Here is a 10791-nt window from a genome sequence, read left to right on the forward strand (position 1 = left end):
TCTAGGGGTTTAAGAACTTTAATTGAACCCTAATAATCTTAAAAAGGTCTGGAATAGGACACTGGATTTCGCCGGAAACACAGAAGGTAATCGGACGAAGCAGAGAAGAAGTTAGAGCAGAGGAGAAGGCTCAAAGGAGGAGAGAGCCGGCTCCAGAAGGTGGGAGCCGGCTCCCCCCTTCATAGAGCCAGCTCCAAGGGGTTAGGGAGCCGGCTCTAAGGTAAAAAGAGCATGCTCTTGATTTTTAGAGCAGGCTCCTTTGGTTGGGTCTTGTTTGGGTGCGTTCTGGAATTTGTCTGGGCACTTTTGGGCCATGTTTGGAATTTTAAATGGTTTCAGGGACTGGAATGAAAATTCTAAAAGTAATTTCAAGGGATGTTAAACCATCTAAGTGTATAATTTGGTCCATACGGCAAATGGAATAAACAGTGTAAAATAAGCAACTTTGTACGCTGCTAACGGATCGGAAGGACTAAGTTGCTAAGTCTTGTTTTAAAAAATTTTAACGGATGGTAGCATGGACTTTAAACATGATATTAGGCTATATTAGAGCCACACTTGATAAATTAATGTCTTTATATTCATGGATTTAATCGTAGGAAAGTTCAACGGTGCAGGCTATTGACTGAAGGAGTGGGTTTAATTGCCTAGTTTAATTTCAGCAGTTTAACGGAGTATATATATATCTTTATAAATTTTATTATGGTAGCATGCTAGGATCATTTATATATCATGGTTGATCTATACATACCTTGGATATTAATGGATGAAATACAAATGCTGTTCTACGATATATGGATTTAAGCTTGGATAGTAATTGTTGTGATATTAAGCACTATTCTACAATTACTTGGGTTATAGTTTGGACTTAAATTTCTGAACTAATATTTAGGTTCTGTTAATTTAATTGGATGTTGGCCTGGAATTAATTGAAGAAATAACTATATATGTTTTCTGTCAATTACATAAATGGATGCTGGATTTTAACTTGGTGAACTATTAAACCTTGTCTCGTTAGTTACGTGGATGGATTCTGGATTGCTAGTTGATGAACTGTTTAAATTCTATATATCAACTATTTGGATTACGTGGATATGATTTGATGAACTACTTACAATGTTGCATCATTCAAGGATCATTTGCATTATATGTACCGGTATGGGACGGTGACATATCAGGGATGGATTAGATCAAAAAGCTAAGTCCTAGCCCTTCATACATAAGGAATGGATTAACTAAAACAGTTAAATCTGACATGGATGCATATCCTGTGATACCCCTCGGATCCGAGACACGGGTTGATCAGGCCCAGGCCCGAGCCCGAGGGAAGATCAAACAATTAAAGTATTTATAATGAACACGAAATACAAAATGAATTAAGAAATGAAATTAAAGCTTAAAAGAACTAAAAACAGAATCCGCAAAATATTATAATTATTAAAATCCATCAAACCCAAACTCCAAAATTCCATCAGTTTACAACTCGGGAATCCATCCATTGGACTCCTTATTTAAATTCTCCAAACGATACTGAAATAATAAAAACAAAATCCAAAGCTAACATAGAGAAAATTCCTACATAATCGGAGGAGTGAATAGCTGTATCTGCTCCGCACGTCCAAACTCTAACCTTGGAACTGACGAGCACCTGAAAAATAAAGAAGTGGGTCAGGCCCACATGCAAATCCTGATCTACTACAATCCAAACAGTAATCCGATACGCAGATACATCCTAGGAAGACTCAACAATATCTAAAGTAGTCCATATATGTATATAGTACACACTATAGGACGCTCGCTAGTCCAGTAGGTCTGTCTCAGCCTGAATAGAAGGCAACATGCGAATACGCACCCGAAGGTGGGCATGAGTACCTAGACCTACCAGGGAACAACACCTATGTCCAGTTATCCATCCTAGGCAATATACGTGCCCTAACCATGGTCATGAGACTCAAGCTCATACCACAGCACCATATAATATATATATATAAAGTCCGTACTCCTCCTAATACAAAATACCATCCATCTATGCAGTGGTCTGATATATGTATAACAAATTCATCCTGAAACCATAGTAGGTCATTCAATTCTCAATTGATATGGCGCAAGTAGGCGATGGACTTAACCTATATGATTAATCCATACCTTAATCCAAGTTAGGTAGAACTCAGTGTTTGAACAAGTCCATACCTAGTATGTCACCGTCCCATACCGGTACATACAATCCTCCAGTTAACGAAGTTGACAAAAACAGGAATAAGTATTTATCAACCATACTCCAGAATTAGCATAAATATAGTTTAACATGTATATAACCAACTTATGCATTCAATATAAGATTTAGAATCCCAATTACAGTCCGTTAAATTGATAAAGTAGAGTTACACAGTCTACCTCTCCAAACAGTACCATAACTTATGCAATGTAAAACAGATTTTAACACCAGTTGATCCCAACTAAGCATACATATAACAATACCACAGTATGCTTATAACACAGCTGCAAAATATGATTTATAAATCCACGTCATGCAGAGAAATAAAGTTCCAAAAATAGTAGATAACAGAAATTAATTTTCAAATCATCCACCCACGGGTTCACTGTTTAATCTTAGATTAATCCCGTCCTCAATTCCTACTTGTAATCATGCTTCCCAACATTTTTACAAGTCTTAAACATTAAATTACCACATCCAGTAGCCTTTAAATAATTTTAGAAAAACCAATTTCAGCCAAAAGTCCCTAAAACTTCAATTCTGTGCGTTTTAAGATTGAGCAGGCTCTAAAATTTGGAGCCTGCTCTATTTTTCTTTTGGAGCCGGCTCTAAACCACTTAAAGCCGGCTCAAAGACACTTGGAGCCGCCTCCAAATAAGTTTGGAGCCGGCTCTAAGATATTTGAGAGCCTCCTCACTTTTCCCCTAGCCGCCGTTGCCCATTCCAGCTTCGTCTTCTCCAATTCCGGTGATTACCAGAGCCTCTGTAACATGTTTTAATTCTCATTCTAGGTTCAATCTCAGTCCTAGGTACATATTAAACCACTGATATTCAATGATAGCATGCATAAAACATAGGTTTAGAAGCAACGATTACAAAACCTTAGTCTGAAACTTTAAGCAACCCACAACAGATTTATTTGGTGATCTTCATTACTGTTTTAAGAACTTATTCTAGGGTTCATTTAAATATCTCAAACTAATACTAAAACATAGATATCCAATCACAACAGGAATTTAACACAAGTGCTAAAACAATCAGCAACAAGATTTCTGTTAAAACTTTTAAGCAACATCAAACAGATTAACTCAATAGAAACAAAATACTGATTCAACATGCATACAAGATGAATTATAACATTCGTTGAATCTGTTTTAATGTTTGATTAATTCCTGGAGTCTAACTAGGCATGCACAGAACACGAATTAACGGGAGAGAGAAGAACAGAGACTTGCCTGCAGTTTCAGATTTGAAACTATAATTCACCGTCTCTATAAATTCTGGCAATGTCAACTTGTTGTTATCAACCTCTGCCACTCTTAGTTAGGACCAGAACTCCTCCTTGAATCCCTCCCTTAATCTCCTAAAGTTTCTCTCAGTAAACCATACAAGCTCCCTCTCTGTTTCTCTGCCCTCACAACTCTCTGAATGACTCTATTACGTGACTCTGTTATTGAAGGTGGTGAGTAGGGTTTATCAAAAACCATAGGCAGACGTATACCCATATATTTATAGAGTTATACCAAACCCTAAATTAATTAAAGCCCTAACTAAATCCTAACCGGCCCATAGAAGTTAAATAATACCTGTGTCGGCTAATACGTGAATATACAGAAAACACAATCCTACTTTAAACCAATTTAATTAAATAAACCCCATTATCAATTAAGTCAAATAAAATATCATAAAATAATTTAATTTAAAACAATGTAATAAAAGAAAACCAAACAATTTAATCAATTAATTAAAACAAAAAAAAAAAAACAAATTTAAATAACCATGGAAGAAACACACAATTAAAATAATTTAAATAAAAGATTAAACAATTAAATAAATGCCAGGACTATCCTTTTAAAATTAGGGGTATTACAAGCGCCATGGCCGAATATTTCAATGAGATTTTCCAAACTTTAAATTAGACAAATTATTAGCAAAGATGATATGCGGTATGTTTGATTTTTTTTTTTTTTTTTGTCATTATCTTTTTTTTCTCAGTTTTTTTCTTTCATTCTTCCTCTTCTTCTCTCTCTAAGAAGTCCTAATTTCTTCTATTTATTTCTTTTTTCAGTTTCAGTTTCTCTCTCTAAGAAATCCCTTTGTCAGAAATTCTTTTTTGGTTGCCTATTCTTCCACTCTGCGAAAAATTTCCCCCAATAAACTGAACTTGCTATTCACCAAAAAATCAAACAATCATCAACGACTGGTCCATCCTCACTCTGGCCACGAACCAAACTACGAGTCCACCAAGGATAGCCACCGCCGGAAAAACAATGCCGAAGAAGTGTTGCGTGGGCGCGAGTGAGATTTACTCACAGGAACGCGTGTCACTCCCTGCGAATCTCTAAAATTGCCGTTCTTCGTTGTTGCCATCAACTTGCCTTGGGTCACCGGTCGTTGGTTACCCTGTTTTTCCATCTGTCAGATCAGTCCGGTTTGTTTGCAATTTGGTGCTTTTACTTGTATATTTTGATTGTCCAATAAGAGAGCATATTGTAATACCAACTTGCTAGAAAGTTCCTCTTTGGGTAGAGGTCTCCTCTCTGTGTAAAGGTTCTCAACATCGTTCGAGTTTTTCTCGATCTTCCTCGTTCCTCTTTCCTTTTATTTCTTCTTCACCTTCTTCTGTTGATCTCCTTTTCATCGGGCTTGATCTCTGTTTCTTAAACAATTTCTCTAGGTTTTCTTTTGTTAGTGTTTCTGTCCTCACCTTTTGGTAATCAGTCTATCTTTTCCATAGTCTTTTTACTTTGTAGATATGTCTTTCTTTGGTCGGTATTCTCAATATCGGATCGTTATGGACAATATGATTATTATTTGGATGTTGTGGTGGTGTATGATTCCTTTGTCCCTTCTATATTTTCCTATCATGTTGTGGCGAAGGTTTTGGTTTTGGGTGATCTTGTGGTTTTGGCCGAATTTTGGTTTTCCCACTTTCTTGCGAGGCTGGATCTCTCTTGGGTTTGGAGTTTGGGGGTGGATGACCCTGTGGAATTAGTGGCCCTCTTGGAGTCTGTTGTGCTCTACTGTGCTTGATCATTGGTGTTTCTCTCGGTTCACCCGCGCTTTGGTTAGTGCGTTGGTGGGTTGGCAATTTGTGTTTTCTCCTGGATTGTTTGTTGGTTATTGGGATCGCTGGGTTTGGTCATCTTTTTTTTGGCTTCTTTCTGGTTGGGGTGTTCACTGACGGGAAATGGATATGCTGCTATGGCTCCTTTTGCTATCTTCCGGTGACTACTGTCCCTGTGCTTTCATGATTGCGGGTTTCTTCATTAGTCGGTCTTTGGCTATTGGCTTTTGGAAGTCGACTTTTTGGGATTCGCTTGATTTTTCTGTGACGTCATGGCTAACGTCAGTTCATAGTCTTTTTAACGTTGAATTTTGGGGTGAGGTGGGGCCGTTTATGCTGCGTTTAATTAAGTATGTTGGGCGTTGTGTTTGTAAAGTGCAAATATTTTTCTCTTTTGAGTGTGTAATCTATGGTTGATATTTACTGGTGGTCCTGGATGAAGTCAGTGTTTGGTCTCTTCAGTGTTGAATTTTGGGTTATGGCGGGCCCACTATTACACTATATCTTTTCTAATGCTGCAGGTTACTGTTTGAGGGGTTACAGTTTTGGGTTGTTGATTTACCCTTTCTCTTCTTGCCGGAAGGGCATCCATGCGTAACGGGATATAAAGCTGGGGAATTTACGCTTTGCTGGCCACTCAATGCAAAATTTCTTGGGTTGCCTTCCTCCTCTTCTTGAGTCTGGTTTCCCATGGTGAATAGCTTTGTTATTAGTGATGCGACTTTTCTCGGTGCCAATACCTCTGGTCCGTGGTTGGGTGATGCTGGCTATATTGGCCTGGGACGCACGCTTATGTTTTTGGAAGGTTCTCTTCATCGCTGTACTTGGCGATATTTTCTTTGTGTTGTTGGTGCTTCCGGTGCTGGAGAATCGCTGATCACGTATTCCGGGGTCCTTTTCAATTTTCATGATAAAAGTTGGATTTCTTCTGACCATCATACTCGTTATATGGTTCCTTGCCGGAAGTTGTTTGTTCCCTCCATGTCTTGATTGTCGGAGTTGGAAGGTCTAGGGCTGCTGTACGCTCAGATGACATCATTATTGTGTTTTCTTGTTGGCGTGTTGACCATGGTGATGTGGTTTTTTTTTAACTTCTGGTGGGCCAGGCATTTGAGTACTTTGGTTGTTGTGTATGGCGGTGCCTTTTTCTATCTGGGAGGTTATTCTATCTGACACCTTTGCCTAATTTGTCGAGACTGTGATCTTGACTATAAGGGGTCTTAGTTTGGTTTGGACAGTTATGTGACTGTTGATGTTACATGTATTTTTTGGTTTTATGTGTATGGTCGATGTTCTTGTTTGTAAATGCCGTATGACGTTTGGCTTGTTTTCTTGTCAGGGTAAAAAAAAATTGTATATTTTGACTTAATTGGTCAATCATTTGAACACGTGGCAAATTACGTAAATATGTCGGTGTTTTATCGGTGTTATCAAGTTGGGTAAAATAACTTTACTCAAAAATTAAATATGAAGTTCTCTAACTTATAATGACTCAAGTATGGTTAAAGTACACCCGACCGGCATCATGCTGACCAGGCAACAGTGTCCCTCGACTTGTTGCTTCTTGAATCAGTCAGAAAACGAAAACATCATGAATTGCATCACTTAGAATTCTGAGAGAGACATATAAATGTGAATTTGAGATAATAATATGTAGACGTGTTTTCTTGTATGTTGATGTCAATACATCACAGCCTACAGCTCTAACGAACTGTGTTTGGACACCTATGGTAAAAAGGGGGTGCCCACCTAAACTTTCCCCTCAAGAAAATAGCTTATGATGAACAGAACCCATCTTTATTTACATGATCAGTATATATAAGGAGCAATACAGATATTCGGCCAGTGAGCTAGTGCTACCAGGTCCAACTTTTTAAAGGGAGGTCTGAGTTTCAAGCTTCAGTAGAGGGGGTGTGTGTTTACCAACCAAGAAAGAAAAAAAGGAGCAATACAGAAGTAGAAGGCAGGTTTATTTTTTTCAGGAAATGAAGAACCAGCTCAAGAAAGTCGAAACTTGGAACTTCCTTGCTGTTTAAGCTTTTCCATTCTCTGCTTCAACTGTCTTAATACTCTCTCCCTCCAACTCTGCCGCTGTCACTTTCCCGACCACCTGATCATCACACGCTATCAATTTCGATATTCTTGCAGCCAAACTCTGTTTTGCTTCAGGGGACACACCATGCTTGCCAATGATCGACTCCAACAATGCTTCCGACAACTGTTTGTTCTCTATTACCACATTCCCTGCTTCAGGTAAGGAACCATCTTTGGAGAAGGCAATCTGTAACAAAGATTCGACATAAAAGAAATTTCAAATTATATTCTAGTTTTTTAAGCAAAAGAGAGGCTTAAGCTGCTGAAAATATTTCTCGAGTAGTAAGACCAAAATTACTGAAATTACAAATAGCTAACTCCTTTCTGCTACCAATCACAATGTTGGTTGCTTCATTTAATGTCAAGAAAAAAATTGCCTTCCTAATTTAGGCGTTTTAATTTTCTCAATGAAGTGATAAACACAAAAGAAGTGTCTTGTACCAACAGCAAAAACAAAGAAATCTGGGGGCTATTTTCTTGGTTGAGGCTTCACAATGCTAGATCCTATCAAATGCATTTGAAAAAAATATTTAATAAAATCTTCCATTTAGCATAAGAGAAATAATCATAGGATCAAGTCAAATATAATACCAGCAAGTTGGGGAATTTTTTATACTTACTGTCAATGAGCCAAGCGGTGATTGAGTGAAAAGAATAGAGGCACCAGGTGGGAAGGTTTCATCCTTAAAAACCTCGATGAACTTTTCAACGGCTTTGCTCTCTGCATCAGTGTAGGTTCCAACTGCTTTCCAATAGGCGACACAATTTTCTGTCACCTTCTCTGAGTACTGCTTTCCTGTTAGTGGCAGGATCATCGTCACCCTTGTGAATTTCTCAAAGGGACCTACAGAGTGTAGCAACAATTATGTTAAGCGATTCAATCAGACACAGAGCACGAATTCTATGTCATCTTTTATCCTCCATATGCAGTCTTATCATTTGAAAACAACAATTTTGACTTTTATTTCCTTTCAATTGTTGAATTAGGACTAGAAGTTACTTCCTGCCCTTTCAATGTCGAGAGCTTGAATGAAACGGATGCCTTCCAATTCTCACGGGAGCATAATATTAGCACACATAAGTAGGATTTAAGATGACCCAGAAATCAACTAAGAGAACTAGTGTGACATCAACATGATCAAGTGATCTTAAACTGTCATGTACGGACTTGTAAGAGATTTCAGAATTGCTGAATCTAGAAGGAAGTGGTAAAATCAAATGGTTCAAAATCATTCTAATGTTGCTGCATAAGCTTCTTAAATTGAGTTATATTCATGAAAACATGATAATTGGGCTTGCTATTTACGATGCCATTTGGAAACTTAAATAAGAGAACTCATCCAATCAAACTAATTATTTGGAAACTTAATCACTTGCATAATATCTCAAAGCACGCGTAAGAGATCCAATTCTATATTGGTAATTCTACTAATTCATTGATATTGATGCTATTTCATGAATATTACTTCTAATGATCCAAGAATAACATTCATCCTCAATTCCAGCTCGATCCTCTTTAGAAGTCGACGGAAAAATATACTGTAAAAGGTTTGCGGTAATCAATTTATTTTGAACATCCTACACAAACCAAATCTTATGCTGTGGCAACCATTTTTAGTAAAAATATCACAAATTGACGGTAAAAAGTAAACACTGAATACCACTTCAACACTTACCTAAAAGTCACACCATAGCCAGCCATTGTCGTGCCACATGACTTGCTTATTCAAAGGATTAAGGCACACAATCTCTTGGTTGACATTCAAGTAATCAACTATACAATAGGTTAGCATAATTGGACGATTCTTAGCCATTCGACACCTAACTTGAATGGAAATTACATTTTTTTTTTCCTTTTCGGGTAAAAAATGGTCATTCAATGCAAATAGTTAAGGTTCAGGTTAATCCTATCATCTTTATAACTTTTTTTTTTTTTTTTTTTTGGGCAAAGCTTCACAATGGTGGTCTTTGATACTTCAAGTGAGCAAGCCACATGAAGTACCAAAATGGCATAATTCATACAAAGTAAGATATTATTGCTCAAACTGTGGGCTTTAATGAAATAATTCATAAAATTAAACCTAACATAGAACATATCTCGAGTTAATAACATTAAATATCTAACATTTTTGCATGATTTATTCTTTTTCTATAATTCACATTATAAGTTAGATTTAAGTACCATAACCCCGAAAATCATCATATTCAAGGGCACATTCAAACATTAACACAATTGAACGGTCAATAATATATAATGCATGTCATCAAAGATATATGCCATATAAAAGTAGGATGATCAAATGATTTTGAACCATCTAATTTTATCATTTAAAAATAAATAAATAAAATTGACCCGATAGGGCCCACAATTCCAAAAAATCAGCTTGTAAATTAATAAATTCAAGAAATTATTTTAAGATGAATTTGTGTGATGGTAGGTATGGTACCTGACTTTTTTCGTTACAAACAATGAACACATCTGACTTTTTTCGTAAGGACAAAAGCCAGATATTTTAAAATTTAAAAATATGTGTTAGAGAAACGGGCAAAAAGTAAATTAACCAAAAGGACATTAACGGACTCCGACACGGAGAGAACAATCTGTTAGAATGCAGAGAAGCGTTTAAGACTTAAAAAGACGAGTCCGTTACCAGTAACGATGTCCCTGAAGAATTCAACGGAATCCGTCAACTCCTCTGCAGTCTTGCCCTTCCACTTAACGGTGAGGAACGGTATGGCGTTATCTTCCAAGTAAACACCAATGGCCGTGAACTTTACGAACTTGCCTTGGATCTCCAAACCTCTCGCCCCTGCGCACATTAGCCAAATTCACCATCAGATCAAATATATTTATAAATAAAGTATTTTACTGGGATGCGTAGTTTAAGGACCTGCGCCACCGAGTAACAAGGTCTTGGTGGTGCCCGGAGGTGAGACCTCCGGCGGGAATTCGTGGACGTCGACCTGGATTCCGGTGACCGGGGACGAGGTGGGAGACATGGCTAAGTTATGCTGGGGTGCGTTGGTTTCGTAGCCGACAAAGGATGATGAAAGGGCGCTTTGTGTTGTCTGATATATATAGAACATTGACCAACTAGACCGAGTGTGGACAGTTTTGTAATTATTGATTGGTTTGGTGGGTAAATCAGACCAAAAATTAAAAGTCAGGATCGGAGGTAGATAGATACACGTGGTAGATTTGGGTGGGTAGGTACACGTGGTACGGTGGTAGACGTGGAGTCACATTCACCAGCCACACTGTCGCCAAAGAATGTTAGCTAACGAAATTGAAAATCTGGTGTGTGTGTATATATATATATATATATGTACCAAAAATAATAGTGGACCGATATATAATAAACAGTTGAAATATTTATAAACCGTTGATAATATAAACAGTTGATAATAATAGTTA

At 37.4% G+C, this 10791-nt stretch overlaps 1 protein-coding gene across 1 annotated transcript; it reads right to left on the reverse strand.

The window, feature by feature from the left end:
- Positions 1 to 7057: 7057 nt before the first annotated feature.
- Positions 7058 to 10432, reverse strand: LOC132311991 (chalcone--flavanone isomerase-like). Its single transcript, XM_059810189.1, has 4 exons — positions 10268 to 10432; positions 10028 to 10186; positions 7997 to 8220; positions 7058 to 7563 (listed from the first exon to the last, which is right to left on the reverse strand). The coding sequence occupies exons 1-4, from the start codon at positions 10374 to 10376 to the stop codon at positions 7315 to 7317; spliced, it is 741 nt and encodes a 246-aa protein (XP_059666172.1). The 5' UTR covers positions 10377 to 10432; the 3' UTR covers positions 7058 to 7314.
- Between the last annotated feature and the right edge of the window lie 359 nt (positions 10433 to 10791).

Source organism: Cornus florida, unplaced genomic scaffold (genome assembly GCF_030987335.1).
Source record: "Cornus florida cultivar Cherokee Brave unplaced genomic scaffold, ASM3098733v1 CherokeeBrave_3.0.0_Hap2_Chr06, whole genome shotgun sequence".
Classification (NCBI taxonomy): domain Eukaryota; kingdom Viridiplantae; phylum Streptophyta; class Magnoliopsida; order Cornales; family Cornaceae; genus Cornus; species Cornus florida.

Bases quoted from the DNA above. Each gene is read 5' to 3' on its own strand.
- LOC132311991 (XM_059810189.1), bottom strand. From the start codon at position 10,376: ATGTCTCCCACCTCGTCCCCGGTCACCGGAATCCAGGTCGACGTCCAC. The intron at 10,187-10,267 runs GTCCTTAAACTA...TAATGTGCGCAG, and splicing joins CTTGTTACTCGGTGGCGCAG to GGGCGAGAGGTTTGGAGATC. The intron at 7,564-7,996 runs GTAAGTATAAAA...TCTTTGTTACAG, and splicing joins CACCGCTTGGCTCATTGACA to ATTGCCTTCTCCAAAGATGG.